A 27694-nucleotide genomic window follows, 5' to 3' on the forward strand; every position below is an offset into this window, starting at 1 on the left:
TGCTCATTCATGCTCATCAATGGGTGTTCACAGAATGGCGGTGTGGTGGAAAAAAAAAAGAAAATAATTCCAGATGTTTGTTTTTTTTGCCACATGCTTTATTTAGAGCACTTGGAAGACACTTTCTGTGCTTTTGTACTCCAAACGCGCAGCGCAATGTCCCATTTCAAGTGGTTTTCAGTTACTTGTCCCAAGCAGGCCCTTAGGGAGGTAATGACTGCGCCGCGTTCCATTTCTAGGGAGATTTTTGTGTACGGTTGCCCCCGAGCTGCACAAATTCAAATTCTTGTCATATTGTGGCTTCTGAATGAACCTCCAATCGCACTCACATGAGCTCACAGTGCTTTGGATGTCGTTGGAAGCAGGCGTACACTGTGCAGTGCCTCAGAAAAGTCTTCACACCCTTGCCAGATTTTGTGATGTGTGAAAACTGAGGCCAGATGAATTATTTTAAAATCAATATTTTAACTGTAGAAGTCAAATTAAGAACAGTAATGATGTGGTTGTGCAAATGCGCACACCCTCTTATGGTTGGGATGGGCCAGGAAAAGGGGTGCGTAGACTTTTTTTTTAATCCACTCGGAGTCTGTTTCCTTTCTCAATAGCTTCACCGACCAACATCAACGTTTATCCACAACAAAGATTAGCCTCTTTATGGTCTTTGGTCAACCAAAGGCAATGCATTCGACGCTAGCCCAACTTGAAAAACCTGACTGATAAGCGGAGAAAAAAAAAATCTGGAAGTGCCGCGTTGCTCCACCTGCTTTGATTTTTCGATAGCCACCCCGAATGAACATTTTGGCTTTACAGTATTTTCTTTTTGATGAGTGGAAGTGTGTTCTGAAACATCTAGTGCTCCGCTTGGGTCCATTTTCATCTCCAAATAGCTCAAAGGTAAATTACGCAATTGAAAGACGCAAATTGACGTCAAAGTTTCTCAGTGACAGTTAATGTCACATGCTATGCACATTCTCTGGCAGAGAAGAATGTGGGGCCACTTGCTCATGTTGTTTGTGTTTTAGTGGAGACACCTCATTAAATTTTAGCCTGACCCACAAAACAAAAGGAGGGCAGAGGACAACCTGAATATTATATTTTGGATCGTGGAGGAAGACTTGCCCCACATGCCCGACAGGCTTCCACATACATATTTCATCATGTTGGCATTCATACGTTTTGTCAGCATGCGATACGATGCAGCGATCGGTCTTAAATAAGGCATCACAATACGTCAACGAATGTAATCCCGGAGATTAATAACAAATAAAAACGTACAAACACAGTTTAGTTTAGGAAAAACAGTCAGCCATCGACTCTATATTAAGAAGTCCCCCCAAATCCTGCACTCTTCAAATGAACCGCAGGAGGGCAGCGTTTCACTCTAATAGGGTTAATGGGTAATGAAAATTCCGATAATAATCAATATATGGTGTGACCCTTAGATGCTACTTGTAGCAATTTGTGTAACATATTGCTGAAAAAAAGTATTGCTTGATAAGATTCCTGGGGTTGTATATACCAAACCATATGTTAATAACGGAGCTATTTTCAAGTTACCTACGAGAGCATCATTATTTGACATCACCACCTCCTTCTCGTAAATGTTCTTTAAAACGAGGCGGTGGATTTATTATTTTGTTAGCCACAGTGGCTGCATTACATACAGTGCAACATTAAGCTTGCACTTTTAAACATCCTCCTAAGACATGGCCTGTTCATTTGTCTCCACTATGGTGAACATTTGTTTTTGCGCTATATTACAGCTGCGCTGCCAAGTTCTAGTGTGCTCACTGTGTTTTATCAGACAAAATGAGCGAAACAATTTATTTGAAGTCTATTCTCATTTTGCTGCAGTGCGAGTGGACCTCATCACATCAAAACCGGTCTTCCTCACGTGGCCTTCAAAACGAGTTTCTCATGTTCAGACTTGATGTCGCGTTTGTAAATATGATCAGTTTTATGAGAACGGATGTTACTCTTGATTCGTGTCCCGTCACCACTTCAACTGGATTAACCGACATTTGTTTTCATGATCACAGTGACAGGTAGATTTATATTTTTGGCATGGTTTACGAATGTCCACAGAATCGGAAACGTTTCAATGAGTATAAAGAACCGTTAGTGTCCGAAACGGCTGTCCACCTTGTCATTACGGGGCAGATGACGTTTTAACAATATCTTTTTAGGTGACTTACGTGCACCTTTGCTCGTATTGACTGCGCGTGTGCATTTGAAGGTGTTTTCAAACGTTTGACTGGTACAAGTGATTGTTTGCATAGGGAAACCACCTTAATAATCTTTGCGGTCGAGTGATGATAGACACGCCCCCTTTTAGCTTCCTCATCCGCCGCACCCACGCTGGAAAGGAAACTATCCAACTACGGTAAAGCGTAACCTTTACAGCATTTTCTTCCGATACCGAGGATGCTGTCCATTGACTTCCGCGGCTTCTGTCTCTCCGGCGCAGCTGATGCCGAGCAGGATGTTGGACAACACATCCTGATAGAGACTCAGGCAAGCCCACCCCGGCAGGTAGACCAGGGTGATGAGTCCCATGAAGTTGTGCGGATAGTGGGAGTAGTCCCAGGAGCACGCGTGGAACTGCCTCAGACCCAAACCCCAGCACAGCTCCCAGGCGTAGATGAAGCAGATGTAGATGGGGAGCCTCCTCCAGGTTCCCCATCGCCTTTCAAAGTGCAGGCGCAGGTAGAGTTTCTCCACCACGAAGCTGCAGCTACCGTACATAAGGAAGGACCACAGGGACGTGTGACCCGTTAGATTTTGGTTCTCCACCAGGTTGAACGCCGAGGTGAACACCACCTCGTCCAGAAAGCCGTGCATGCCGAAAAACACGAAGCGTACGGGCCCGGGGAGGCTCTGGCTAGCAACGGGCGCTCCCCTGGTGGGATGGTACCGCAGCCTAGACACCCCCCTGTGGAACACCTGACTAAAATAAAGAGCCAGGAGGTAGCGGAGAGCCAAGTGCGCCCCTGTTATGATCCTCGCGCGCTCTGTCAGTGCGTTGCTGATGTAATCTAGCAGAACCTGCAGCCCGATGTAAACAGACGGATAGACGAGCAGATGAAAGACCGCGGGCCTCCTTCGGAAGCACCTTCTCTTCGAGTAGAGCTTCTCCAGCGCCAAATGGGTCAGGGAATGCGCCACGCATAGGCACGGCGAGGAAAAGCCCACCAACTTGGGGTCCCGCTCGGATAGAACCCCCCGAACGGAGGAAATGAGCACATCCAGGGTCACGCCGTGAATTCCGTAGAAGTACAAGCGCATCCATGGCGGCAACCACCGTGGGGACTCCTCGGCCTCACCGGAACCGCTGGATTGATCGGCCCGGATCCGGGGACTCCCTCTGGAACGACGGACCATCTTTAGTCACCGAGAAGCATCTACCTGCCTGCTCCAAAACATTGTTTTCAATTGCGCTCTGCAGTAACCGCAGCAGCTACCAGCATCCGCCGATCTTGCGGTGCGTTCAAGTACATCCGGGAAAACCAGGGCCGCGGCGTGACCTGCTACTTTCTTGTACATTTCTACGGTATTTATGGCAAGTCAAGTAGCGTTTCGACTCACTTATTTTAGTCCCCAAAAATTGACATCCTCTGTATTTGATGTTAGTGAGACGACGAGGTTTCCGGAGAGGAATGCTGCGTTACCTCGATGTACTCAAGTTGAACAGTAGATGACAGCATTACCACGTACTTAAGCTTGGCTTGGGCGGGCCGCGTCTATGCTCTTGTTTTCATTCACAAAAATAAGAGCAAAATGGTCGCTCGTGAGTTTCACTGATGCTCAGGCTTCACCATCTTTTCTCACAGCCGCGCTTGGTGCTGCTTTTATTGAAGTTAATGTTTTGCTCCTTGTGTCACATCTTCGTCTCCCATGAGTCCTGGACAGCCTTTTACATTTTCTCTGGAAATGATAGCAGGCCACATAGACTGAGGGTTTCTGCAGGTTCCAAATGATTTGCTCTTAATTTGAAAAACACTATTCCAATCTCAAGTGTCTTTGCATTTGAAAACCGCTAGGATAAAGCAGCACTCATGACCATGTCTGTGTGACTTTCAATTATGATCACTCCCACAGGTATGCTGCAAAGTGTTTCACAACAAAACTAACCTTTATTAGGAAGTCAATTTGAACGGCCGCGCTGGTCAATCATCCCCAAGTGAAAATCTACCGGCGGACCCGGAAGCCGTCATCCGCAGGTGTTGCTTTTCATGATCTCATCGGGCATCAAATTTTTGCATGATTTTGACTTTCACTTGATATTTTTCTGTACGTTACAATTCTTCTCACTCCAAAATCAAACACATAGTGGGATCTCCTGTCATCTGGCTTTCACTGAATCTTCAGCCGTTTTTATCCTGAAGAGTCTTGAAGGAAGTCATCACACTGCGCTAGACAGCAGAAAGTCTCCTTGGTTCAATGAGGCCTCGGTAAAATGCCCGCTCAGGAGGTCCAAGCAGGATTTAACACTAGAAAACATTCACGTTTGAGTGCTCGCGCTGGTCGAGACCACGCCGACCCAGACCATGACATTATCAAGACTGGATCTCAGTCTACAACAGTAACGTTGATTTTCACTCCCTTTAAAATCCTATACGCGTCGCATTTCGTTTCCTCGTTTTGTAAATGCTTTTAAAGGCGTAATCATTCGTTATTTATGATTTTTTTTTTGCTTAAACTGCTCAAATTTGTCCGGGGCATCAGTTCTAGGGACATCAGTTCTATCCATACATATGTAGCTTCAATTTATAAACGCCCATAAAACAGGCAAAAGTGGAGCGGAGTGACTGAAGGTTTGGGTGTGTAAACCTTGTCTGCTTTTGTTGTGCTTTGTGCAAAATCAGCAGGAAAACACAACCAAACCAGGCCGGTCTATGCTGTTTTTTTCCCAGTAGCCAAGTTGGCCATCTCTTTGACAGTTTCTTACTATTGGCAGTCATTGAAGTCTCCGACGAGGTGGCTCATGGTGATGAAGGGATGCTGAAGAAGCTGGTTGGGTCTGATCCTCTCGTCGGGATCTAAGTGCAGCATCTTCACCAGTAGGTCAATGAAGCTCCTCCTGTCGAGGTCGTCAGCCCTCGCGTCTTCTCCGGTCAGGTGGTCGCATCCCTCATAGGAGCAAATATAGAAAAACAAAACGTGAGAATCGGGAAAAAAACAGTCACAATCGGGAAGACCTTCAGGAACATCAGGCTTACCTTCACAAGGTCATGCAGGCTTTTTAGGGTGCAGGGTATGCAAGTGGAATTATACAGCTTTGACTAAACAGGATACATTTTTTATTTCTTAAAGAGCCGGAGAGTAAAAAACCACAAGGAAAACGTTTCAAACGCCACCTACCTTAAACATCCAAAGGGTGGGTTTCCTTCTTTCACATCTTGCAAAATAATGTTGGAAAAACTGTTTGGTGTAGACCCCAGTATCCAGCATATGTCTGGGTGGCTTTCCTATGACTCGAAGTATGTGCCTCATCTAGCCAAAGGATAATCAGCGAACGTTACCGAGGGGACGTTGTGGCAAACCACGTCGTAGCGGACTCACCATATCAAACTCGTCGCAGCTGGGGAACAGCGCTTTGCCCATGTAGAGTTCCGCCGCGATACAGCCTAGAGACCAGATATCAATAGCCTCATTGAAGGGAGCACCCAGAAGAATCTCTGGAGATCTTTACCAAACATTGACATTTTTAATAGCATTTCGCGGTCACTATTTGTTCATCCCGCCGCAGCTGCCTCCTCCGGCTCACCTGAACCAGAGCGTCTGGAGTTCTGAGCCCTTGCACCTCTCCGAGATCAAAATGGCCGTCCCGAAATCGATGACTTTAACCCTCAGCGGCTGACGTACGTGATCGACCAGCATGATGTTGTCGGGCTTGAGGTCGGTGTGGGCTATCCCCAGGCTCTTCAGGAGTTGCAGAGATGAAGCCACCTGAAAAGGTGACCAATGACGGTCATTGGAGCGGGTCGGCCAAGCCAGCCGTCCGGCGGCCGGCGGCGCGGGCAAACCTGTTGCAGAATAGGCCGAATCTCCTTTAGCTCCAGAGCGTCCTTCTCTGTGACCTGGTATTGGTAAAGACTCATGTCTAGCTTCTCAAACTCGTGACAATAATGGCCCTCGTAGACAAAGGAGCTGTACCATTTGACGATGTTGTATTTTTCCAAATCGAAGTTTTTCAGGACCTCCAGGGTCTCCACCTCTTTCTGCGCGTCATTGTTGAATTCTTTCTCCATGATGATTTTTAGAGCCACCGACTCTTCCGTGTCCCGCCTCTTGCAGTGCACGACCTTTCCGAACGAGCCGCACCCCAAAATACTCTCCACTACGTATTCCGCGGAGGAGGAGCATATGGAGGTGCCGACCTCCAGCTCCAATTCCTCGCCGAAAACGCTTCCAGATGAACTCGAGTCATCACTCCATGCCGCATAGTGAAACGATATCGACATGTCACCTGTCGAGTCGAGCCGATTGCAAAACTTAATTTCTTGTGCGCATGGTGTTTGTGCGTGTATCCATTCCATTTACGAGTTGGCGACTTTCTTCTGGCCGTGAGGGTTGATCGGCTTGAACGACGAAATGGGGATCCTGCTCGATGGAGGTCGGGGGCGTTTGAGGGCGAGCCTGGCATACGGGGTATGCGGCGGCGGCGGCGGCGACCCCGCTCAGCGTTCATGATAAAGCTGCGCTCCAGGAGCTTGTAAAACGGTGTAACTGACAAAGCTAAAGGCGGGAGGGCCGCAACCGCTTTCTTTCCATCACAGGAGCGCTGCCGCTCACAGCTCTAATGTGTCACGCCGTGACATCACCGACAGCGTCCCTCCGCGTGGGCTCGGCCAGTACGGGAGAGGTGTGATCGCGGCATGATGTCATCGCCGCGCTGAGGAGGCATGGGTAATACGCGCACATGTACGGCGCATATATACCTACACAAGTCCTCGGTCAAAATCAAACTCATTGGATTAATCACAAAAAATTGCTGCGTTCGGCAAATCGAGCATCTCTTGTCGAGGCGGCCGCTCGACAGCAAATGTAGAAATAACGAACGCGTGACGGACGGTCTTCAGAGTTGGCGTGGAAAAAAACCTTCATGGAAAGCCTTTTTAATTCATCCCAGCGATTAAAATTCTAGGGTGCGATTAACCCGAGTAAAACTTGAAAGCTCCAATACGCACATCTGTAATTGAATATCGTCGACAGCGCCCGTTGAGCGATTTCATTATAATTCTTTTTAAACGACTGCAAAACAGGACAAATAAACATAGAGTCGATTTATTTGAATCAAACGCGGTGAAACTCTCTAAGTATCGGACAGTATACCTTAAGAAATGATAATGATTTTCAAACAGTTTCCGTCTAACCTCAGAAGACCTCCAAGTCTCCTGAGCTGTACACGACCGGCGTGTCCTCCGTCCCCGCGGCGCGATCTTCCTCCCGGCCTGCCTCTTCCTCCTTGGCGGCCTCCTCCAGTGACTCCAAAGCCTCGTTGGTGTCGCTGGCAAAAGTCTCCCTGGAGACGTCGTCGTGCTCCTGCAGGTTGAGCGTGCCGATGGCCTGCTTCATCTTCTTGGCCACGAGGTACCGCCTCCTCTTCTGGGCCGCCTTTTTGCTCCTCTGCTCTTTCTGGTTCTCGTCAAAAAAGATCTCTTTCAGCTGGGCCCGGGAGACGTTGGGCGCCTTCTTCAAAAGGTTGAGGTACACCCCGCCGGGCGTACGGCGCCTGCTTCCATCCATGGTGTAGACGCCGCCGTTTTCCTCCAGCGTGGCCGTCTCGCCGAGCAGTTGGATGGCCTTTTGCGTGCCCACGACTCTCACGATGCGTTGGATCAGGTCTTTTTTGGGCTCCCGCAGCCTGTACGTGATCTCATCCACGACTTTATCCTCGGGGTCGTCTTCGGTGATCTCATAGCGACCTTTGATGTCCATCTCGGCCGAAGGACCCAGTCTCTCTTTCGCCGGCCTTTTTCTCTTGGCGTCGCCCGCCGCTCTCTCCTCTGAACCATGGCCCGTCATGTAGTCATCCAATTGGTCATCCAGCATTTTGCCCTCCCCTTCATCTTTTTGCTGTTTCTCCATCTGCCGCTCCTTCTCCATGATCTTATGAGCCAGGACGTAGTTGTAGGTTTCCACGTTTCTGTCAGACATGCTAATCTCCCCCTCCATGCCAAAGACACACAGTTCTGCAGCGATCGCATCCTGGCACTGCTCTTGCACCACAGAGCCCCAGATGTTGTTCACCTTGCGGCCTCGCAGTGCCGAAACGTCGCCGTTCGGTGCCGGTCGGCCAGTGACCGCGGGCGCTTGGCGAGTGTTGGATACTTTTTGACGTTTGCGGCGCCAAGCGCCGCAATCCTCATCAGACGAGTGCGAGTCGCTGTCACTGGACTCCACCGTCCTGCCGGGGTTTCTGTATGCATCTGCAGGTGGCAAAGTGTTAGCTCGGTTTTGGAAGGAATGCCCGCTAAAAGCTGCGTGTTGCGCGGGTCGGCCTGGGGCCGCCGCTGTGGCGGTTTTCATCTCAGAGTCGGAACCGGAGCTGGAAATTTCCCCATCTTCCAGATCGCCGTCCATACCTTCAAAGTCAAAACGAAGACCGTAGATGTTAACTACATGCGACGCCGCCTTCTATACGCAAGTACAACGCTTGGAATTTATTTATATCAAAGAACGAATAGAAATTACCTGCAAAAATGACTCGCAACTAATACGCAGACTAGCGAATCTGTATCCGGCTGTGGGTTGACTAGTTTAGTTGCAAAAGTACTGTAAACTAGTGTTGCCAAACTTGAGGACCTAGCTGAGGAAATTTGGCGCTAAGCTAAAGCTGCACTTCCCTCCGTTTTCCTGTCAGTTTCAAAATAAACTTTATGCCCGCTTTTCCTCTCGCTCTCCTTCAAAATAAACGCGACTAAAAAGTCCACCATTGCACTTTTTTCAAAATTACTCTCGCCGCCTCGATTTGAAAACAGTGCATGAACTACGTTTACTTCTGATAGCTGAACAAAAATACGAGCGAATGGCCGCGCAAATTCCGAAGATACACGAGTGTGACAATCATTCCCGGATATGATGTGATACTTCCGTTATCCTCATTTGACATATCAACATGGCGTCCTCCTCACGTTATCTTGCGTCCGCGGGGAAACGTTTACTGCGCACATCGTTACTGGATACAAACAGTTTCAACAGAGTAAGGACAATGTCTCCTGACATTCATACCGAAATATGTTCAACAATTATATTAACTTATTTTGTTAAGTAGACGGTCAGGCTGCCGCTCCGTTCGTGATTTCGTAAACTTGGAACACATACGGAACATTTTTGATATTTGTAATATCACCGCAAAAAATACTAATGCTATTTTTTGGGTCTTTTTTTCCCCAGTGCACCGCTGGACCACGCAGATTGTTGACTACAAAGGCTGCTCCCCATGTAGCTTTAAATGTCCCTGAAACTAAGGTGACAACTTTGGAAAATGGGCTCCGTGTGGCTTCTGAGGACTCGGGACTTTCCACTTGTACTGTAAGTTTTTAATCTTATACTGAGAGTTTTTATTTTTACTGCTGTTTTATTCAGTATATGATATTGTAGCCGGGTTGTATTCGGAGTTGGGGGCGGAGTCAATGGGGGATCATGTATGACCCACTACAACATAAAATAGCATTGCCTAATACTACATGATTTCTTTCAGGTCGGCTTGTGGATTGACGCTGGTAGTCGTTATGAGAACGAGAGAAATAACGGCACTGCTCACTTTCTGGAGCACATGGCATTTAAGGTAAGACCTGAAAGACGGAGGTCCGCGATGCCTTTTTTCGTCTTACCCCCGCGCCTTTGTCCTTTCTGCAACAGGGCACAAGGAAGCGGTCCCAACTAGACCTGGAGTTAGAAATCGAAAACATGGGTGCCCACCTGAATGCATACACATCCCGGGAACAGACCGTGTACTATGCCAAGGCCTTCTCAAAGGATCTTCCACGGGGTATAAACCGGGCCCGTGCATAAACGCATAATTATTCAAAATCTCAATGCAGGATTAAGAGCATCAATTATGTTTTTTTTTTTGGGGGGGGAAGCTGTGGAGATCCTGGCGGACATCATCCAGAACAGCACATTGGGCGAAGCGGAGATCGAGAGGGAACGGGGCGTGATCCTGCGGGAAATGCAGGAAGTGGAGACCAATTTGCAGGAAGTGGTCTTTGATTACCTCCACGCGACTGCCTACCAGTCCACGGCGCTGGGCAGGACCATCCTGGGCCCTACTGAGAATATCAAGTATGCAAAATTCCATATTGTAAATGACCTACCATCGTTTGAGCGTCACAAACGTTTCGTTATAGGACGATCAATCGGGGGGATCTGGTTGAGTATATTACCACCCACTACAAAGGTCCCAGAATAGTGCTGGCTGCTGCTGGAGGTGAGAACATAAGATATCAAACAGCACTTTGGCCTGTTAACAAGTTTGTGTTGTGTTGTCCGGATGCTCAAACAGGAGTTTGTCACAACGAGCTGATCGATCTGGCCAAATATCACTTTGGAAAGCTTCTTAACCACTATGATAGCGATGCGCTGGCACCACCAGCCTGCCCCTTCACAGGAAGCGAGGTATGGGATAACGTCAATAAGTGTTGAACATATTATTCATCATTTTAAAGTCTAAAATAAGGATGTCTAAAATATTGATGATATCTTTTGGAAACAAATTTGAATGTCAAATGTTGAATGACCTGTAACCCTTAAATCAAACAGAAAGCATGTTTGTTTGACTAGCTTGAGAATACTTGTGTTTTTGGGGAGAAATGACATTTTGAAATTGCGTTTGAGAGCCATCTTGTAAGACCTAAAAAGCGCACAGAGGTGGTGATTCTATTGGTAAAGCTTTTAAATTAAGCAAAATAGCACTGACTAAACTAACATTGTATGATAAAGCACCAAAATATTAAACCAAACAATGCACTTTTATCTAATGGAAGTCCGATAGCGCAATGCTAATGTATAACGGAATTGCCGTAGACTGGACAATGGAAATGAGCGAAATAGTTCAAATGGTTGTCAAGTAACGGACGACTTTTGACAGCTACAGTCTGGCTTTGCAGATTCGTGTGCGCGACGACAAGATGCCGCTTGCTCACATCGCCATCGCGGTGGAGGCGGTGGGCTGGTCCCACCCCGACACCATCCCCCTGATGGTGGCCAACACCCTCATCGGCAACTGGGACCGCTCATTCGGCGGAGGGGTTGTGAGTGCTTTTTGTTTTTCCTCAGTAGCATCGATCGCGGTGAGCAGGCGTTGATATGTTGGACCTTGGCCAGAATCTGTCAAGTAAGCTGGCCCAGATGGCGTGCCAGGGCAACTTGTGCCACAGCTTCCAGTCCTTCAACACCTGCTACACCGACACGGGCCTGTGGGGACTCTACATGGTGTGTGAGCCCGCCACCATCAAGGACATGATGCACTTCACGCAGAAAGAATGGTGAGATCACTCACTCACACGCTCGTCCGCCACGCGACCCCTTCTCACTTTTTTCAATTTCCTTTCTTTTTCCAGGATGTCACTTTGTACCAGCGTGAGCGAAGGCGAGGTGGCGCGGGCCAAGAATCTCCTCAAGACCAACATGTTGCTACATCTGGACGGTAACTGCGGCGTCTTATTTCTCGCGCGTATTTCAGTACGTTGGGGACCCGATTGGGATCCTTTCCTCACGCTAGGATCGACTCCCATCTGCGAGGACATCGGCAGACAAATGTTGTGCTACAGCCGCAGGATCCCTTTGCATGAGCTCGAGGCCCGAATTGATGTGAGTCCAATTTCGGATTCTCTTTACCGCATGGACTGTGCCATATCCCATTGAGAGGCAATTTTTTCCATACGTGTCCACTGTTGTGTCCATTTTGTCTCAGCAAGACAGCAAAGTGAACACGAGCTCTAATGAGTCCGATGTTCCAAAACAAATGCATAGGCTGGCTCTCACCAAAAAAGGGGACATTTTTTGATTATTATGATGTGATTCCTCCACTAGGCTATCGATGCCGCTACCATCAAGGACGTGTGCACCAAATACATCTTTGACAAAGCTCCCGCCATCGCGGCCGTCGGTAGGTTTTGATTTTAGAGCTTTGAAAATATTATGAAAGATTTTGAATTGGAGCGAGAGGACGTGAGGTAGAAATCACTCTAGGTGAACCCGATACCAAGTAACAAAAAATATTAGCATAAGTTGAATATATACAATTACTCTTAAATCAATGATATCCAATTGACTTTCTCTCAGGTCCTATTGAACAGCTTCCTGACTACAAGCAGATTCGTCGCGCAATGTTCTGGATGAAGAACTAAGCAGAATGTCACTCAGATGAAAAAAATAAATAAAATAAAGGTAATTTTTGGTATTTATATATTTTTCATTGTCCTTTAATTTCTTTTGGTATAAAACATAAGCCAACACTGTTGAAATAATAGCGAGGATACTATTGTGTTTGTGTTGTCATTTTTTACTTTTGCTCGTAACTTGCTCTTGTGCCGCTTTCTTGGCTTTCACCATCTCCACCAGTTCCTAGCAGGAAATTCGAACATTTTATATTGAATGTAGATTTTAAAAAATGAAATTGTGGAGCGCCACGTGGTCTTACCTTGTACCTCTTCATACAGTCTTTCTTATTGCGTCCGGGGACGGAGGCGGCGATCTTGTCCCACCGTTCAGGTGTGCTGACGGGATACGTCTTCAGGGCCTGCTCTAGGAGTTTCTGTTCCTCGGTGGTCCAGGGGGCTGCACCCCCATCTCCACCTGGGGCTTCGGGGCACAAAAAACACTTCGCCTTAACTGATGCGGTACTTTGGAAAATATACTCGGAAAAAAAATGACATCACATTTTCTTAACTCAACCAGACTGAATGACGAGTAAAATCTGTTGATTTGAAATCAATTCGGAGGCTCACCTTCGAACCTCTCGGATGGAACGGCGTTGTCGACGGTGGCCGGCACCGAATTGTGTTCTTTCTTGAATTTCTCAAAAGCTTTTCTGTTGATGTCGTCTTTCTGTAAAGGATCTGGACGGGCGATTCATGTTTTTTTTAAAGAGGGAAAAAAACAGTCAAAAAAAAAAAAAAGAAAAAAACTTGAAAATGTGTCTTTGGGATTGAATGAATGAAATATTTGGATTCTAGTGCTTACCAAGCCGTTGTAAACTCTTGGCTTTGTTGATGACATCCTTGGCTGTCCTCTTGGTGCCGCTTGTTGAGTGTAAATTCATATAGTTGGCAATGACTTCCCACCTAAAAATTACATATAAATATATACACAGACTTGTGTACTTGTATACTTGCGGCATATGCGTTACCTAGCGTTGGTTCCAGCCGGGAAGAGGTTGACGGCCTTGATGAGCAGCTGGAGATCCTCCTCATTCCAGTTTTTGCCGCCACCCCCTGCCCCTCCACCGCCGGCCTGCTCGGCGCTCCGAGAGGCCTGCATGGCCTGGACCTCGGCCTCTCGCTCCTTCCGGAGCTGCGCGTTCACCTCCTGCACCTGGGAGCGATGTAGCATTTGCAAGATTAATGACATGCGTGTCCAGTTTTTTTTTTTTATTTGATTTGATTTTTACCTGCTTCTCAAATGCGATTTTGCTGTCCTCTTTTGAAGCAGTCGCAAGGATTTCATTGAGGGACTGCAGGCTGAAAAGTGAAAGATAGATGACATTTAATCCTACTGTTATGTTTGCCTGCAAAGAACAGCAAAAATGTCCCTGGGTCATTTGACGTGTTAAAATATAGTAATCCAAATCTAACATTTTGTTTTATTCAGTTGTATAGGTTTATTTCTTAAAAGCAGCAAAAATGCCTCTGGGTCAATATTGACCCGGAAACGCAGAAACGTTTTTTTTTTTTGCATTATCCTGCGATCACATCTTGTTACTATTTTTTACCTTTCATCAGAAAGCGTTACGGCTCCTTGCCATAACATAAGAGGAGTGTTGAAGGTTCAAATTGCCTCTATACGGGCCCAAGTTAATCCTTTTTTTGATTGTTTACCTGGTGAGTTCGAGCCTATCACAGAGCTTCTCCACCTCCTCCATCATCTTGACGTTTTCCGCCTCATTGTCAGCAAAGTAATTCCAGTTTTTGCAGGTTGTCCTGAGCTTCTGCCTCTCCTTCTTAATGGCTTTCTTCTGAATCTCCTTCTCTTTTTTGGCCAGCTGCGCCGCCTGTTTGGCTTCCTCGTCCTCTTTCTCTTTAGCCAAACGAGCCGCCTCCAGCTCAGCCTGTCGGGCCTAAAAACAAACCGTCAGCAACTATAACCGAAACGATCGGTCACAGATGACTTACTCGCTCCTTTTCTTCCTGCTCTTTCTTCTTTGCTTCCACTTTAGCCTTCTTCTCAGACTCCTTCCTGGCCTTTTCTTCTTCTTTGAATTTCTTGATTCTCGGATCACAACTGTAGGCCGTGTCTGTATGGGACAAATGGAACAGGGTCAGCAATTCCTCAACCGCGTTGGGAAGTATATTGCAAATTTTTTGGGGGGTCTGTACCAACTAGTGTTCGTATTCTGATCATCTCCTCCTTCTTCCTCTGAGCTCTGGAAGCGCGATTCTGCTTTTCGATCCATCTCCTCTCATCCCGACTATATGAGGAAGGAAAAAATAGTAGTGAGATACTTGAAGTGATGATACACAGGGAGAAATAACCCCCCAAAACATACCACTCGGCTTTTTCCTTCTCCTCTTCGTCCAAATATGAGAATTCCCTCCATGAATCAAAATTGTACCTACGAAAACAGAAATAACTTCAGTTGGTGCAATCTTGAGCGGAAAAAATGAATCCCCACCTACCAAAACGAGTAAAAGTTGTCCACTTCTTCGAAAGACGACTCCATGGTCCCGAGGTTGGGCACGTGCTTTTTGGTCGACCATCTTGAATTCCGCTCAAAAACGGCGGGAAACACCTGGAAGAAGTTTTCTTTTCCTTCGTTCTTGGAAGGCACACCGTTATCAAAAGTGGGGTCCACACTGTCGAAGGCTCGCCTTTTCACGGGATCCGACAGGGCTTCGATCGCTGGCGGTCGGGAGCGAAAACAGACCCACGTGAGTAGAGGGCAAACCAACTAGTTTGGGAAAGTGATGTACCTTTGGTTATACACGTGAAATAGTCATTGTCTCCTTCGGAAATCTGCTCTCCTGCTGCTTTCCTTTTGTCGGGATGGTGTTTCAGGACAATGGCTTTGTCTGGTGGGGGACAACCAAAGACGTAACCCAAATTCACAAATAAACATCTAGAGAAAACTTACGGGCAGCTTTGATCTGTTTCTGAGTGGCTTTGTATCGCAAATGTGGAAGACCAAGGACGGCGTAGTGATCTTGATTCTAACAAGCAAAAACAAAACAAAAAAAAAACACATGTCCAAATGTTAAACAAACCCTTAATTCTCAAAGTCAACTTTTTTTTTTTTGTGCCCCGTGCCTTCCAGTCCTTTGGATCGAGCGTTCTGAGCTTGGGATGCTCTTCCAACTGAAAGTCCTCATCGTCCGACTCCTCGGAGGATGACGACTCATCTTCCAACTCCTGAAAGGAGCTGGACGCGTTCCTGTTTCTCCTCTTCACGTAGGCTTCGAACCAGCGGCCCACTGGCTCCACCTGCACCTGCACGGAGGCTTATGAACGCAAGCAAATATTAACTCTTTCAGTGCCAGGTGTGAGAATGCTCATCTTTTAAAATAGTAATGACAATAATAAATAAAATTCGGCTTAATTACGTTTTTATGGAGGGTAGCTGACATCCTTGACTAATGCTTACCTAATATAAGTCAATTGAGCACTGTTTGGGTGGCAGTGTTTCCACATTTATAACACAGCTATTATCGACATGCAAGCCTAACCCTAAGAAAGGACTGGAAATCATTCTTTCGTATGATACCATCCATGTTTACATAGACAGCACACAATATTCTGTCTTTCCTTTTCTGATAATGCTTGGCACTAAAAGAGTTAATTGGAAAGGAAGAACTGTTAATTACATGTTGACAATAAAACATGTTTTATACACCAACTTGATGCAACACATGTATCTTAATAGTACAAGTTGTTGCAACCTACAACAACTGGCTTGATTGCAAAATTAGGTACCAAACAAAATGATTTTGCATGACAAAATGTCTGCTGACGGGATCATTTATTGACAATATAACTCAAGACAGAAAAATCACTGCAGCATGTGCACCCATAAGTGTGCTATTATGCAACAGGCACATTGGTTTGCTAAAATAGCAACTCTCGCAATCAAATACATGAAGAGATACGCATACTGACAGCAATTATTTTTTATAAGAGGTCAGTGTTCGCGGTCAGTTTTCAAACGTATAGATAGCTACCAAGCACGCTAACCAACTCTTAGACTGTAGCTTAGCAGGCTATCTCCCTCTGGCCTCAGTCATTCAATTCTTACCGGCAACATCTTGAAACACGATCGTTTCGTCCCCGTCGACCGCTTCTAAGAGCATTTTCAAAGAGTTGCAAAACCAACATTCAAAAGTCACAAAAACCTAATGATATTTTTGCAAAAGGTACTTCAAAAATTCAGTAAAGGGCTAACACATTTTGCGGCAACGACATGTATCGAGGCGAAACGTCATGTCCACTTATGCCGTGGCCTGTCGCGGCAGTTATACGTCACTTCCGCTTTATTAAGCCTACGAAAATAAGTCAAGTTCTGTAAATTGGGCGTTGCAGTGAGCCGTACTGCCAGAGTAGCAGTATTGTGCGTTAGGAACGTTGACAAACGACCACAAAGAAGAAATACGACGCCGTCACCCCTGCAACCAGAATGGCGGTTGATTTGACTCCGCGATTTCGACGATTTAACAGCCAAACGCGACGTTTCCGCGACACGTTGCAAAATCGGGGTAAGATTATCATGATATAAATGGATTTTGTTTTAAATACTGTCCACATAGGTTATGTATATACTACAGCCGTGAGATGCGTTGTTGTCTAGTGATGCAAATGTCAAATAATAGTATGGCGATTAGTATTTGGTTATTTTCTTGTTTTGAGCAGAATTTTTTTTCTTTTAGTCCCATATACTGAATTTAATGAACATGGATTCAGCATTAAATATTAAAAGCCACCCAATTTTTTTTCAAACAAGGTCAGGTGTTTACAAATATTTTTAAGTCGTTCCTTGATTTGAAATGGCTTTGTACAGTAGGTTATGCATATTAATATGTCCTGTAACTATAACACATTCTCCATATTTATAAATGTACCTGTCCATTTGCACTCTGTAACGCTGTCTCTCTCTATGGTTGCAGGTTTCTCTGGTCCTTTTGGTGCCACTCAGCTATGGCACAACATCATCCATTGTCTGCGCACCCAGGTCGAGGTGCGTCACTACCGGAGGCACCTGCGTGTTCACATCAACAGCTTTGCAGGTTCTGACGCAGTGGACGCCGTTTTGAGCTACCTGATGCAGAATGCCGCCTTCCGCACCGGGGGTGGGGAGGTGTCGCGCCTCACGGCCACCCGGCTGTGCCAGGCTCTGATGGAGGCCGGGGTGTTTGAGTCGGTGGGTAGCAAGCTTTTTCGCAAGGACAAAGAAGCGACGTTTGAAGATGGCAGCGGAAGCCTGTATCGCTTCTTGGAGTGCAAGGAGCAAGATCGCAGCAGCGAGTCTGAGGAGAACGAGGAAATAAAGAAGAGATGTACCAGGTGATTTTTTTTTCTTCTTCACTGGTGAATAGCAAAACTGAATATGCAGGGGATCCCTGGAAAATGGTGGAAATGTTTTTTTTTTTTTCTTCAATGCAGGTTGAATGACGTGTATACTATCTCCAATCCTCTTCTTGTGGGACCACCAGACACGCACGTGGACGGTCTCCTGAGGTCCATCAACCTCCGGTTGGCCTCGCCTTCAACCACATCCTCCTTCCTGCCTCAGACAGGTCAGTTCTCCAGTGTCGCTACTTTCTTGGGAAGTGAATTGAGTGGCTCTGCTTTGGCTTCACAGTGGTCGAGGAAGTATGGAAACAGCAAGCATTGCTTCAGCTGCTGCAGACGGTGGAGCTGCCCATGCTGGAAGGCATCCTGGCATCTCCTGCCAGGAGTCACGCTCGGGCCAGGAGGGCTGTTCCGCAGGACCTGGTGATCGCCAACACGTGCTTAGAGAGAGACCTCCTAGATGTCCTCAACTTCCCCAAGTGAGTTCCTATAACACTTCTTCTCTGTCAAAGCAATTTAAAAACACTGACTCCGTGTTCTCAGGTGGGACGGGTGGCTGTCAGCCGCTGCCGCCTGCCTGGAGCTCCTCCCCGACCAGCTGATTGTGGCCGTGGCGGAGCACCTCCAACGGCAGGATGGCGCTGAAGCGTCAGATCGGGCGAAGCGAATTCTCTTTGACGCTATCGCCAAACACTACGATGGCCGCCCCTGCTTTCGGAACGCTACCTGGATGTCCAAGTTGCCATCCTCAAGTTGCTGGGTACAAAAACAAACACACAAACGCACTATACGATTTCCTTTCTCTGTCAAACATCTGCGAAGTGAAACAAAATACCGTGTGCCTGACCTCAACTGAGTCAAGATAAAACAAATGCATTTTTTTTTCTTCATTTTGCTTCAATTGATTAAAATGGTCAGATGTCACAATAAGCCATTTCTTTGGCAGGCCCAACTTCACTCAACATTTCTGCTGTTTTCCCCGCAGAAGAAGAATCGAAGGTGTACCGTGCCATCCAAGCCTCGCAGCTATTCCTGCGCATGCTCCAGACGAGCGCGAGGGAAGAGCTCCGACGTCTTTTGGCCTTTATGGTGGTGGCGGCGTGCCCTCACTCTTGCCGCCTCCAAAAACAAGTAAGCTCCTGTGGAAAAAAAAAACAAAAACAAAAAAACAACCACAGTATCTTACTCCCAGCACTCACAGGTGTGTTTTGCTTCCAGGCGGACAACCGCGCTGTGGTCTGCTGCGCTTTTCAGAAAACTGTCGTCCGTGATAGCCAACTGACGCGAGCACAGAGCGAGACCTTGGTGCTCTTTCTCATGGATAACCACTCAGACCTCTTTAAGGTAATTTCTCTTAAATCTATGTTTCTAAAAGCAATATTTAAAAAATTCTTTCATATTTTTAGACGCCTACATCCCTCTTGCAAGCTGTGCACAAGACACTGAGGAGCATGCAGGAGGGCCAAGATGTCGACTCAATCACGAGTAAGATTTCATATAATCAGAACACTTTATTAGGTATGCAATCCTTGACACCAACTTTTTGTTCCCTCTCTGCAGCGTTCACATTTTGCAAGCAGGTGGCACCGCAGGAATATGGAAGGCAGCGAGACGAAGCCACGCACGAGAGCCTCAAGCGTCTCTTCCTGCACATGGACTCTTCTTCAATGAGCGGAAGAGAGAAGCGGAGGCGCCACAAGCAGTTTGAGAAACACCACCCTGTGGTTTTCCTCCAGCAGCTCTGCAGCACTATCTGACCACAACAAGTGGACCTGAGAGTTGGTACTTTTATAATTAGTGATTATTGTTGGATGTTGGTCAAATTCCAAAGTGATTTTTGCGGTTGCTGTTGTTTTCGGAGTTATTTAAATCAAGTCAATGTGTTGGAAATTAATGGATAAATGATGTTTGTACTTGCATCATGTAAACACTTAACGTGCTAGATTGAAAGATTTAAGTCCACTGGAACCATTTTAGAATGCACTTTATTACACTTAAATGATTTGTTTATTACTTTCTTGATTGTTTTGTACAATATTTTTTCAATGCATCATATTTTTCAATTTACCTTCTATGACTTTTGAATTGTAATGTTTTAAAGTATAAACTACATGTATTTTTATTGTGCAATCATAAATCTGTGACGCGTGTCAAATTGTGACTTTTGTGTTTGCAGGAATAGTGAGCCTGAACACATTAAAGTTACGATTAATTGTTCATCTTTAATTAGAAAGCTGATCAATAACGTCTCCAGTGATTTTTTTTTTAATCATTTATAGTTTCATGTGTACAGACGAATGTGTGTTTGCGAACTGGACTGTATTCGTGATTGCCAAATAGTGACCAGACCCGAAAGCGTGACGTCAACTAAGATCGTCAAACACGGAAGTAGCATTGTCGGGCGTCCTAGCCTAGCATGCTAGCTCATTCTGAAGCCTACTGAAAATATGGGGGGTTTGAGTCACGTACGGCACTGACAGCTCTCCTCCGAGAGTGGCCTTTTTTTTTTTTTTTTTTTTTTTTTAAATTTCGAAGGGATCGCCTGGAGACATTTTCTACTGTAATCGGGTGAGTTGATCGAATGATACTTTGGAACTATTGATCGTAAGGACTGCGGTGTTGTTGCGTATTATGGGCGAGTTAGCTTCGCTTGGTGATCGCCGAGGTGAATCATTCCAAGAATGAATAATCGAAAAATGGAAACCAGTGTACTTTTACGTCAAAAAGCGAATAAATGTCAGCGGGGTGCTGTTGTTTAAATCAAGTTTTCGCTGTATGCAAGCCAGGGTAATTCATCTATCCAAACCATGACAAACATCGTTAGCAATAATTCAACTTAGGTGATTTTTTTTTTCTTAAAATATGTTGAATTCATGATTGACACGTTAAATTATATTCGTAATGCCATACCATACAAGCATTATTAGTTATTCGTTGCAAAGGGCCGAGAATACATAACGCAAATCATGCACAAATTGTGTATTAAAATGCTCAGTTGTTGACAAAGACTGGAACGTGTGTTTATAAACAATTAAGGAAGACTGAAAAGGTTTCTGATGTGCATACAAATTGATTTCTCTTGAGCTTTCCGAGTGATTGCAGCAGAACAATAATACACCTCCATCAAAGAAAGCTCAATATAGTGCTGCACAGTGATAACAATTTTACTTCAACTTCTGTTATCAGACTTCCTGTGGCGTAATCTGGCAACAACTTCCTTTTTAAATGTTTTGAAGGTCTTTTTGGCGAGATAGTGACATTTTTTTAAATGAGGAATCTAAAAAAATGTGAACATTTTTACCTAACTTGAACTTCTTCCAGCTGCCCGCTTCAGCCTCAACATGGAGTCCATGCTGAACAAGCTGAAGAGCACGGTCACCAAGGTGACGGCCGATGTCACCAGCGCCGTGATGGGCAACCCCGTCACGCGAGAGTTCGAGGTGGGCCGACACATCGCCAGCGGGGGCCCCGCCATGTGCTGGAGGATCTACAATGGCACCAAGAAGTCCACCAAGCAGGTGTGTCATTTTATTCCACTCAAGTAGTGCTGAAAATGCTCACAGAATGTGTGTTGTCTTTCACAGGAAGTGGCTGTGTTTGTTTTTGATAAGAAGATGATTGACAAGTACCAGAAGTTTGATAAGGACCAAATCTTGGACTCACTGAAGCGAGGGGTGCAACAGCTGACCCGACTACGACACCCTCGTCTCCTCACCGTTCAGCATCCTCTGGAGGAGTCTAGGTGACTAGCACACACTTCACGTGTCCACACGGGGGTGAGGAAAACAACCAGAGTGTCCCTGAAAAACATAGTCTGGACACTACACATATCTTGATGGTGTTGTTGGAATCCATAACACTGGAAGACGTTCAACTCACTAAATCCTAAAGACAGGTTTAAGTTTTTATAGGAGTCCATATATTCAATCCTTGGTCGTTATATTCTTTTCAAAATTTTCTGATGGTTAACAACTAATTTAAGCCATCAAGTAAGGTAACGTACTCGATTGGTGGGGAGCGGGCAGATTATGCAGGTTATGGAAATGTGTCAACGTTTGGTTCTGCTTTATCCAGAGACTGTCTGGCCTTCTGCACGGAGCCAGTCTTTGCCAGTCTGTCCAACGTGCTGGGCCACTGGGACAACCTGCCCAGCCCCGTGCCCAACGACATCAAGGAGTACAAGCTGTACGACGTGGAGACCAAGTATGGCCTGCTACAGGTAAGAAGAGAGAACCCCAAACACTACCAGATTCAATATCAGATGTTCGATTCTCCTTTTGGGTGTCATTTTAGATCTCGGAGGGTTTGGCCTTCCTACACAGCGGCGTAAAGATGGTCCACGGCAATTTGTGTCCAGAGAATATTATTCTGAACAAGAGCGGATCGTGGAAGATTATGGGCTTTGATTTCAGTATTTCATCCAGCAACCCGTCAGACACTGATGTGAGTCAAAGGAGACAATTTAAGCAATTCTGATACTTACAATGCTTACAGGGAAAAAACATTAATGTATGCATTTCAACTTGTTCACTGCCATTGGTGGCTATAGACTTCATTTTTACTGGACTGACAACGAGTTAAAAGAAGTCAATTTCTCTCTCGTAGCCCAAATTCTCATGTAAGGAATGGGAGCCCAATTTACCCCCGCTGTGCCTTCCCAATCCCGAGTACCTGGCCCCCGAGTACATCCTGTCGGTCAGCTGCGACACGGCCTCGGACATGTACTCGCTGGGCGTGGTGGCGCACGCCGTCTTCAACGAGGGCAAGCCCGTCTTCGCCGTCAATAAGCACGACATTTTCAAGAGCTTCAGCCGGCAGCTGGACCAGGTGGGCGATGTGCGCGCAGCCCCGAATGACTCTCATATTCTAACAAACGTTTGTTTTCATCGTTAGCTCACCAACATAAGTCCGGCGCTGTTGAACAAGATCCCGGAGGAGGTGCGCGACCACGTAAAAATGCTGCTGAGCGTCACGCCCAACGTGCGCCCCGATGCCGACCAGATGACCAAGGTCGGCAGCGACAGATGATATTGCATCCTCCTAGTCTTGCAATGCAACTGACACATTTCTCCTGTCTGGAAAAAAAAACAAAAATAAAAACAGATTCCATTTTTCGATGATGTGGGCGCTGTGACGCTGCAGTACTTTGACTCGCTGTTCCAAAGAGATAATCTGCAGAAATCACAATTTTACAAAGGCCTTCCCAAAGTCTTGCCAAAACTTCCCAAGGTAAACTAAAAAATAAATGCTTGTAAAAAAAAAGTGAAAAAGAAACGCAATTTCAGTTTTCTTTTTTTGTGTGTTTTTTTTTCTGCTTGGTCTACATAGCGAGTGGTGGTCTACCGCATCCTTCCGTCTCTCACCTCGGAATTCGTCAACCCGGACATGGTGCCCTTCGTGCTGCCTAACGTGCTGCTCATCGCCGAGGAGTGCACCAAGGACGAGTACGTCCGCCTCATCCTGCCTGACCTCACGCCCGTCTTCAAACAGCAAGAGCCCATCCAGGTAGACGTCAACCTACATACCAGAAAAAGAGAAGTATTTCTGGCTTTATCAGTCCTGTTTTTCTATTTCCTCCCATGCTTCTTAAGGCTAGTAACATGGTAGGTGGTCAGTTGCTGGTTTACCTTCTTGAGCAGGAAGTGTTTTTTCACCACCCCTCTATGTCCCCATGCAGATTTTGCTGATCTTCCTGCAAAAAATGGACCTGCTCTTGACAAAAACGCCAGCAGAGGACATCAAGAACAGTGTGCTGCCGATGGTTTACCGGGCTCTGGAAGCACCGTCTGTGCAGATACAGGTGGCTCTTTTTTTTTTTTTTCTATCCATTGCACTTTCACAATAACATTGAAGCAGGATTTCTTGAAGTTCATATTATAGTTTTCCTTTTTTTTTAAAAAAAACAAAAAACAACTCTAATCTTAAAATTACTATGAAAAAAGACATTTCTAAAATTACTTGTTGGTCATATTACTTCACCCGCTAGATCTCATTAAAGATCCATTTTTTTCTGTTCTGTCAATGAATAAGTTTGTTAACTAGATGTCAAAAAGTTTAACAGGGCTGGCAATGAATGAGTTAAAATAACAAACGTAAACATGGAGCAACATGGAATAATTGGGGAGCTAAGCGGTAGGACACACATGGCAAGTTGAGTTTCACACCATTCTGTGACATCTTCCAGGAGCTGTGCCTCAATATTATCCCAACGTTTGCCAATCTGATTGACTACCCCTCCATCAAGAACTCTCTCATCCCTCGCATCAAATCCGCCTGCCTGCAGACGTCCTCGCTCGCCGTGAGTCGCCCCGCCCCCAGCCTTTCTAAATAGGCGCGTGGTGACCTTTCCCATCCCGTGGCCACATAGGTGCGCGTCAACTCGCTGGTGTGTCTTGGGAAGATACTGGAATACATGGACAAGTGGTTTGTCATTGACGAGATCCTGCCCTTCCTGCAACAGATCCCGTCCAGGGAGCCGGCAGTGCTCATGGGAATCCTGGGTGAGCTTGGAAGTATTTGTGTTTTTTGTGCTTGGCCTAACTTGCCCCCTTTTTAGGGATCTACAAGTGCACCTTCAGTCACAAGAAGCTGGGCATCCCCAAGGAAAACCTGGCCACCAAGACCCTGCCGCACTTGGTTTCACTCAGCATCGACAGCAACCTCAACCTCAATCAGGTCCGCTTTTTAGCTCTTTTTAGGATACCGTCAAATCCCGGTTTTAACTCATGTTTTCCAAAATATCGTTGTTGCAATGTATGCTCTTTTAGTCATTTCGTAAGCTAATTTTGAATTCTGTACTTTTAAATCTTAAGTGTCCAAACTCTGGCCCCTGGGCCATAGTTTTCTTCTTTGTAAAACTCAGTGCAGACATTAAAAAAAATAAATATTATAATGAAAGTATGCCTTTTGTACAACCTGTAGATGGTGATAAACATCGATGCGATTTTTTTTTTTAAAATGTATTTTCTTGTGTTCCAGTTCAACTCTTTCATGGTAGTCATTCGAGAAATGCTGAGCCGCATGGAGGCCGAGCACAAGACCAAGCTGGAGCAGCTGCACATCATGCAGGAACAACAGAGGTCATTTCCATATGAAACGTCGACACAAAAGCATCCTGCTTTCTCGATTTAATGAAATCCTACTGTCTCCCCGGCCAGGAGTTTGAACATCTCCGGAACGGAGAAATCATCAGACGCCACGAATCCGCCGTCGTCACATCAGGTGAGGATATTTCTGGTCAAGAGCAAGAAACTGTTACTAAACTCAAATCTCATGCATCTATTTCAGATTGATGACATCTTCGGCAGCGGGGGAGTGAACGGGAAGGAAAACGAATCTTCGGCAGCGCCGCAACAACCTAACCGGGTAATAAGACCGTATCTTTTCTTTTATGAAGATCTTGTTCTCAACGGCGTTTCCGCGCTGTAGATGTCTCTGACTCTAGAGGAGAAGCAACGGTTGGCTAAGGAGCAGGAGCAGGCGGCCAAACTGAGGAGTCAGCAGCCACTGGCGCCACAGAGCATCAAACCGACAACTTCTGCCAACTCGCAGGTCTTTTTAAGATTCATCATTTCAACATTCAAAAGTTTGGAAACGCCTTTCGATTTAAATGGCCTTGTACGCTATTTTCTTTCGGTAGTGCCATCCACGAGTGAACTCGTTAATTCCTTCTGCCAATGGCATAAGGGCACTCTAAGTCAATGGTTCTCAAATGGTAATTGAAGGAACTCCAGGGGGTACTCCAGATTTTAAATAAAACAATCATACATGCAAATACCCTTTAAAAATAGTTATTGAACTAAATGTTTCAAGAAGATATGTTATAAGTTATATATATTATTTTAAAAAGGCATATTCTCCTCTAGACTACAATGCTTCGACCCAACTTGTCACATTCCACCTCAATAATTGAGTTAATGATTTATTTTCGTGAACAGATCTCTCCTGTAATCTTTATGTTTAATATTTTTCTGTCAACCAAGATTTATTATATTTCTTTTTGAGAACAGGTCTGACACTTTATGTTGATTATTTTTTATGGACAAATATTTATTAATAATTAAGTTCTTTCTTTATGATAACAGATCTCTTCTATGATCCGAAAGAGACACTTTATGTTATTTTTCTGAGGACCAATACAGATGAAGTTTGAAAGGTTCTAACGTTGACTAAATCAAACACTGATGGCTTGTGTACTTGGCCGAAAACATATTTCAAACCTTCTGACCTCTGTGTTTCATGCAGACAAAAGATCTGACCAGCAGCCTGCTCACCAACATGGCATCCCTGAATAGTATGTCCTTGAGCACGCCACGAGCACCCGTGTCCGCCTTCCCGTCCTCTTCCATGGGCGCACCCGTGTCCAACGGCTTCAATCCAGCCATGGGCTTTGCCGCGCCAGGCCTGGGGATGGGCATGCGACCGCCGGGCTCCACCGTCTACGGCGGCATGGCCTCCACCACCAGCACCCCCAATTTCGGCGCCCTGGCACCGAACCACGGCCAAGTGAATATGTCGGCGCTGGACAACCTTTTCACACCCAACAAGCCCAAAGTCTCCCTCAACCAAATGGCGCCCGCAGGTGGCAACCCTTGGCTCGGTCAATTTGCTCCGGTGCAGAACACTCAACCTGCCATGCAGGGGGCATCTGCAGCGGGATTCGGGATACAGGCCAACCCCTTTTTTAGTTCGCAAAACTTCTCTCAAACAAACCCAGGCGGCAACCAAAGCGGACTCAAGCACAGCACGTCCGCCAACAATGACCTGAAAGACTTGTTTGGCTGAAAAGATTAAAAAAAAGTCCACCTTTTGCCCAGCCTATTTTGGTTGGCGCTCACATTCGACACCTCATTTGTATTTGAAGGACATCTGACTTCTTGTATGCTGTCTTCTACAAAACTGTGGGTTTCTTACTCTTTTCTACTTGATGTTCTTGGGGGTGCATATGGGAGTTGAGAGTTACTTTAGGAATCTGAGTTACCTTATTCAGACTGTTTGAGGACATCTGGGAGGGAGGTAGCTGGACGTGTAGCATCCAGGATGTAGGTCTTGTTGCAGGGCTGCTTCCGTGGCAGCAATCTGCAGCAGCAGTAACCGAACACACACACATTTCACTTTCTTGAAATGCAGTATGACTGGAGTGTCACTTGTAGCTACATGCTAATGCTAACAATGTGCATTGTAGGCACTTGTGCCTTACAGGGTTAAACTTGTATTATTTTTTTCCTCTCCCTCTCTAAATTTGACCAATATAAGCTTTTGTCTTTCTTCAAGTGATTCCCGTTTTACGCGTGATTGTACAATTGTACCATTCCTACATTCAATTTCAAGTTTTTTTTTTAATTGAATAGCATGGAGAGGTCCTGTGCAGGTTTCGGTGGATGAGAGTGAGTTGAAGATGCCTTAGGTGATGAAGCTTGTGCAATATTCATGATTATTTTTGATGGTCCATATTGCACTGACCTCCAACGTGCACACAGCTGATTAGATTTTAAATTAAAAGTGCACAGTTGGCCCTGGCCATTCCTATTTTACATCTCTCTTACACTACTGCTGGCATTTGTGTGTTGTCTGTGATTTCATCATGATCTGAGGTGGTTCAGTTATTTGTGTAAATATAAAGTATACAATCGTCAAGGGATGAGTAGTTATTTTTGTGATGGAGGAAAAAAAAAAGCTTAACTGCAATTTACACGTCACGTGATGGACAATTCCAAAATCTTAACGTTTGCGTACAAAAAAGCAAATTCTACGTACATAGAATTGCGTACTTCAATGTCTAATAAAGTCTGCTTAAATGACGAGAATTGTCATTTTATTTCCTAGTGAAGTCACATCCGTAAACAAAGACCTCCTCCATGAAGCTGAGAGGAGCGTACCAACTCACTAAGGGTGCTCTAGATTTTTTTTTTTACGCTTCTTTTAGATTTCCTGTCAAAATGTGCAGCACATGTTTTATATTTATCACGAT

At 45.6% G+C, this 27694-nt stretch overlaps 7 protein-coding genes and 1 long non-coding RNA gene across 11 annotated transcripts; 3 read left to right on the plus strand and 5 right to left on the minus strand.

Annotated features, from left to right (window-relative positions):
- Window positions 1-76: 76 nt before the first annotated feature.
- tmem229a (transmembrane protein 229A) lies at window positions 77-3651 on the minus strand. Its single transcript, XM_088405789.1, has one exon. It carries the CDS (start codon window positions 3379-3381, stop codon window positions 2398-2400), a length of 984 nt encoding a protein of 327 aa, XP_088261915.1. The 5' UTR covers window positions 3382-3651; the 3' UTR covers window positions 77-2397.
- Window positions 3652-4101: 450 nt separating this feature from the next.
- Window positions 4102-6696, minus strand: LOC148405332 (homeodomain-interacting protein kinase 1-like). The gene is made up of 7 exons (XM_088405965.1): window positions 6027-6696; window positions 5768-5949; window positions 5563-5686; window positions 5362-5493; window positions 5220-5282; window positions 4949-5130; window positions 4102-4490 (listed from the first exon to the last, which is right to left on the minus strand). Exons 1-7 carry the CDS (start codon window positions 6537-6539, stop codon window positions 4403-4405), a joined length of 1284 nt encoding a protein of 427 aa, XP_088262091.1. The 5' UTR covers window positions 6540-6696; the 3' UTR covers window positions 4102-4402.
- A 595-nt stretch (window positions 6697-7291) lies between these two features.
- On the minus strand, window positions 7292-8988 carry phax (phosphorylated adaptor for RNA export). The gene is made up of 2 exons (XM_088405966.1): window positions 8698-8988; window positions 7292-8588 (listed from the first exon to the last, which is right to left on the minus strand). The coding sequence occupies exon 2, from the start codon at window positions 8584-8586 to the stop codon at window positions 7378-7380; it is 1209 nt and encodes a 402-aa protein (XP_088262092.1). The 5' UTR covers window positions 8587-8588; window positions 8698-8988; the 3' UTR covers window positions 7292-7377.
- A 114-nt stretch (window positions 8989-9102) lies between these two features.
- Window positions 9103-16005, plus strand: pmpcb (peptidase, mitochondrial processing subunit beta). The gene is made up of 14 exons (XM_088405964.1): window positions 9103-9205; window positions 9400-9537; window positions 9707-9793; window positions 9868-9997; window positions 10092-10290; window positions 10356-10435; window positions 10511-10623; window positions 11115-11258; window positions 11332-11492; window positions 11568-11653; window positions 11729-11817; window positions 12040-12115; window positions 12292-12396; window positions 15479-16005. Exons 1-13 carry the CDS (start codon window positions 9122-9124, stop codon window positions 12354-12356), a joined length of 1452 nt encoding a protein of 483 aa, XP_088262090.1. The 5' UTR covers window positions 9103-9121; the 3' UTR covers window positions 12357-12396; window positions 15479-16005.
- Window positions 12392-16826, minus strand: dnajc2 (DnaJ (Hsp40) homolog, subfamily C, member 2). The gene is made up of 15 exons (XM_088405962.1): window positions 16454-16826; window positions 15472-15662; window positions 15299-15374; window positions 15138-15236; window positions 14844-15066; window positions 14714-14779; window positions 14544-14635; window positions 14340-14461; window positions 14046-14284; window positions 13619-13688; window positions 13358-13542; window positions 13192-13292; window positions 12957-13067; window positions 12650-12810; window positions 12392-12573 (listed from the first exon to the last, which is right to left on the minus strand). Exons 1-15 carry the CDS (start codon window positions 16506-16508, stop codon window positions 12505-12507), a joined length of 1860 nt encoding a protein of 619 aa, XP_088262088.1. The 5' UTR covers window positions 16509-16826; the 3' UTR covers window positions 12392-12504.
- depdc4 (DEP domain containing 4) lies at window positions 16753-19932 on the plus strand. Its single transcript, XM_088405967.1, is given in 10 exon segments — window positions 16753-16910; window positions 17319-17715; window positions 17815-17948; window positions 18014-18203; window positions 18268-18425; window positions 18428-18484; window positions 18713-18855; window positions 18943-19068; window positions 19131-19209; window positions 19285-19932. Coding segments are annotated over 10 exon segments (1560 nt in total). The 5' UTR covers window positions 16753-16831; the 3' UTR covers window positions 19482-19932.
- LOC148405337 (uncharacterized) lies at window positions 17287-23418 on the minus strand. Of its 3 annotated transcripts, XR_015864120.1 has the most exons (9): window positions 23352-23418; window positions 23088-23241; window positions 22623-22799; window positions 21388-21524; window positions 21026-21211; window positions 18730-18863; window positions 18255-18480; window positions 17471-18144; window positions 17287-17410 (listed from the first exon to the last, which is right to left on the minus strand). It is a non-coding gene; the product is annotated as an uncharacterized LOC148405337 (long non-coding RNA). The 3 variants fall into 3 exon arrangements; XR_015864121.1 differs by having other exon boundaries at window positions 17471-18863; window positions 21031-21211; XR_015864119.1 differs by having other exon boundaries at window positions 17471-18863.
- Window positions 20136-27524, plus strand: scyl2 (SCY1 like pseudokinase 2). Of its 2 annotated transcripts, XM_088405960.1 has the most exons (19): window positions 20136-20292; window positions 21046-21242; window positions 21309-21466; window positions 21799-21943; window positions 22018-22167; window positions 22330-22551; window positions 22618-22734; window positions 22828-22953; window positions 23053-23229; window positions 23316-23327; window positions 23402-23524; window positions 23909-24022; window positions 24092-24224; window positions 24281-24399; window positions 24703-24803; window positions 24882-24945; window positions 25012-25089; window positions 25153-25275; window positions 25969-27524. In XM_088405960.1, the coding sequence occupies exons 2-19, from the start codon at window positions 21066-21068 to the stop codon at window positions 26506-26508; spliced, it is 2679 nt and encodes an 892-aa protein (XP_088262086.1). In that variant the 5' UTR covers window positions 20136-20292; window positions 21046-21065; the 3' UTR covers window positions 26509-27524. The 2 variants fall into 2 exon arrangements, with proteins under 2 accessions (XP_088262086.1, XP_088262087.1); XM_088405961.1 differs by lacking the exon at window positions 23316-23327.
- Window positions 27525-27694: the final 170 nt, after the last annotated feature.

This window comes from Hippichthys cyanospilos, chromosome 22, assembly GCF_059441005.1.
Source record: "Hippichthys cyanospilos isolate Australia breed blue-spotted pipefish chromosome 22, RoL_Hcya_1.0, whole genome shotgun sequence".
Classification (NCBI taxonomy): Eukaryota; Metazoa; Chordata; class Actinopteri; order Syngnathiformes; family Syngnathidae; genus Hippichthys; species Hippichthys cyanospilos.

Bases quoted from the DNA above. Each gene is read 5' to 3' on its own strand.
- tmem229a (XM_088405789.1), bottom strand. From the start codon at position 3,381: ATGGTCCGTCGTTCCAGAGGGAGTCCCCGGATCCGGGCCGATCAATCC.
- LOC148405332 (XM_088405965.1), bottom strand. From the start codon at position 6,539: ATGGAATGGATACACGCACAAACACCATGCGCACAAGAAATTAAGTTT. The intron at 5,687-5,767 runs GTGAGCCGGAGG...TGTTTGGTAAAG, and splicing joins CTCCAGACGCTCTGGTTCAG to ATCTCCAGAGATTCTTCTGG. The intron at 5,494-5,562 runs GTGAGTCCGCTA...TCCTTTGGCTAG, and splicing joins GCTGCGACGAGTTTGATATG to ATGAGGCACATACTTCGAGT.
- phax (XM_088405966.1), bottom strand. From the start codon at position 8,586: ATGGACGGCGATCTGGAAGATGGGGAAATTTCCAGCTCCGGTTCCGAC.
- pmpcb (XM_088405964.1), top strand. From the start codon at position 9,122: ATGGCGTCCTCCTCACGTTATCTTGCGTCCGCGGGGAAACGTTTACTG. The intron at 9,538-9,706 runs GTAAGTTTTTAA...GATTTCTTTCAG, and splicing joins CGGGACTTTCCACTTGTACT to GTCGGCTTGTGGATTGACGC. The intron at 10,624-11,114 runs GTATGGGATAAC...CTGGCTTTGCAG, and splicing joins GCCCCTTCACAGGAAGCGAG to ATTCGTGTGCGCGACGACAA.
- dnajc2 (XM_088405962.1), bottom strand. From the start codon at position 16,508: ATGCTCTTAGAAGCGGTCGACGGGGACGAAACGATCGTGTTTCAAGAT. The intron at 15,663-16,453 runs GTAAGAATTGAA...TGCGTTCATAAG, and splicing joins CGTGTTTCAAGATGTTGCCG to CCTCCGTGCAGGTGCAGGTG. The intron at 15,375-15,471 runs GCACGGGGCACA...TTTGCTTGTTAG, and splicing joins TCGATCCAAAGGACTGGAAG to AATCAAGATCACTACGCCGT.
- scyl2 (XM_088405960.1), top strand. From the start codon at position 21,066: ATGGAGTCCATGCTGAACAAGCTGAAGAGCACGGTCACCAAGGTGACG. The intron at 21,243-21,308 runs GTGTGTCATTTT...TGTCTTTCACAG, and splicing joins CCAAGAAGTCCACCAAGCAG to GAAGTGGCTGTGTTTGTTTT. The intron at 21,944-22,017 runs GTAAGAAGAGAG...GTGTCATTTTAG, and splicing joins CCAAGTATGGCCTGCTACAG to ATCTCGGAGGGTTTGGCCTT.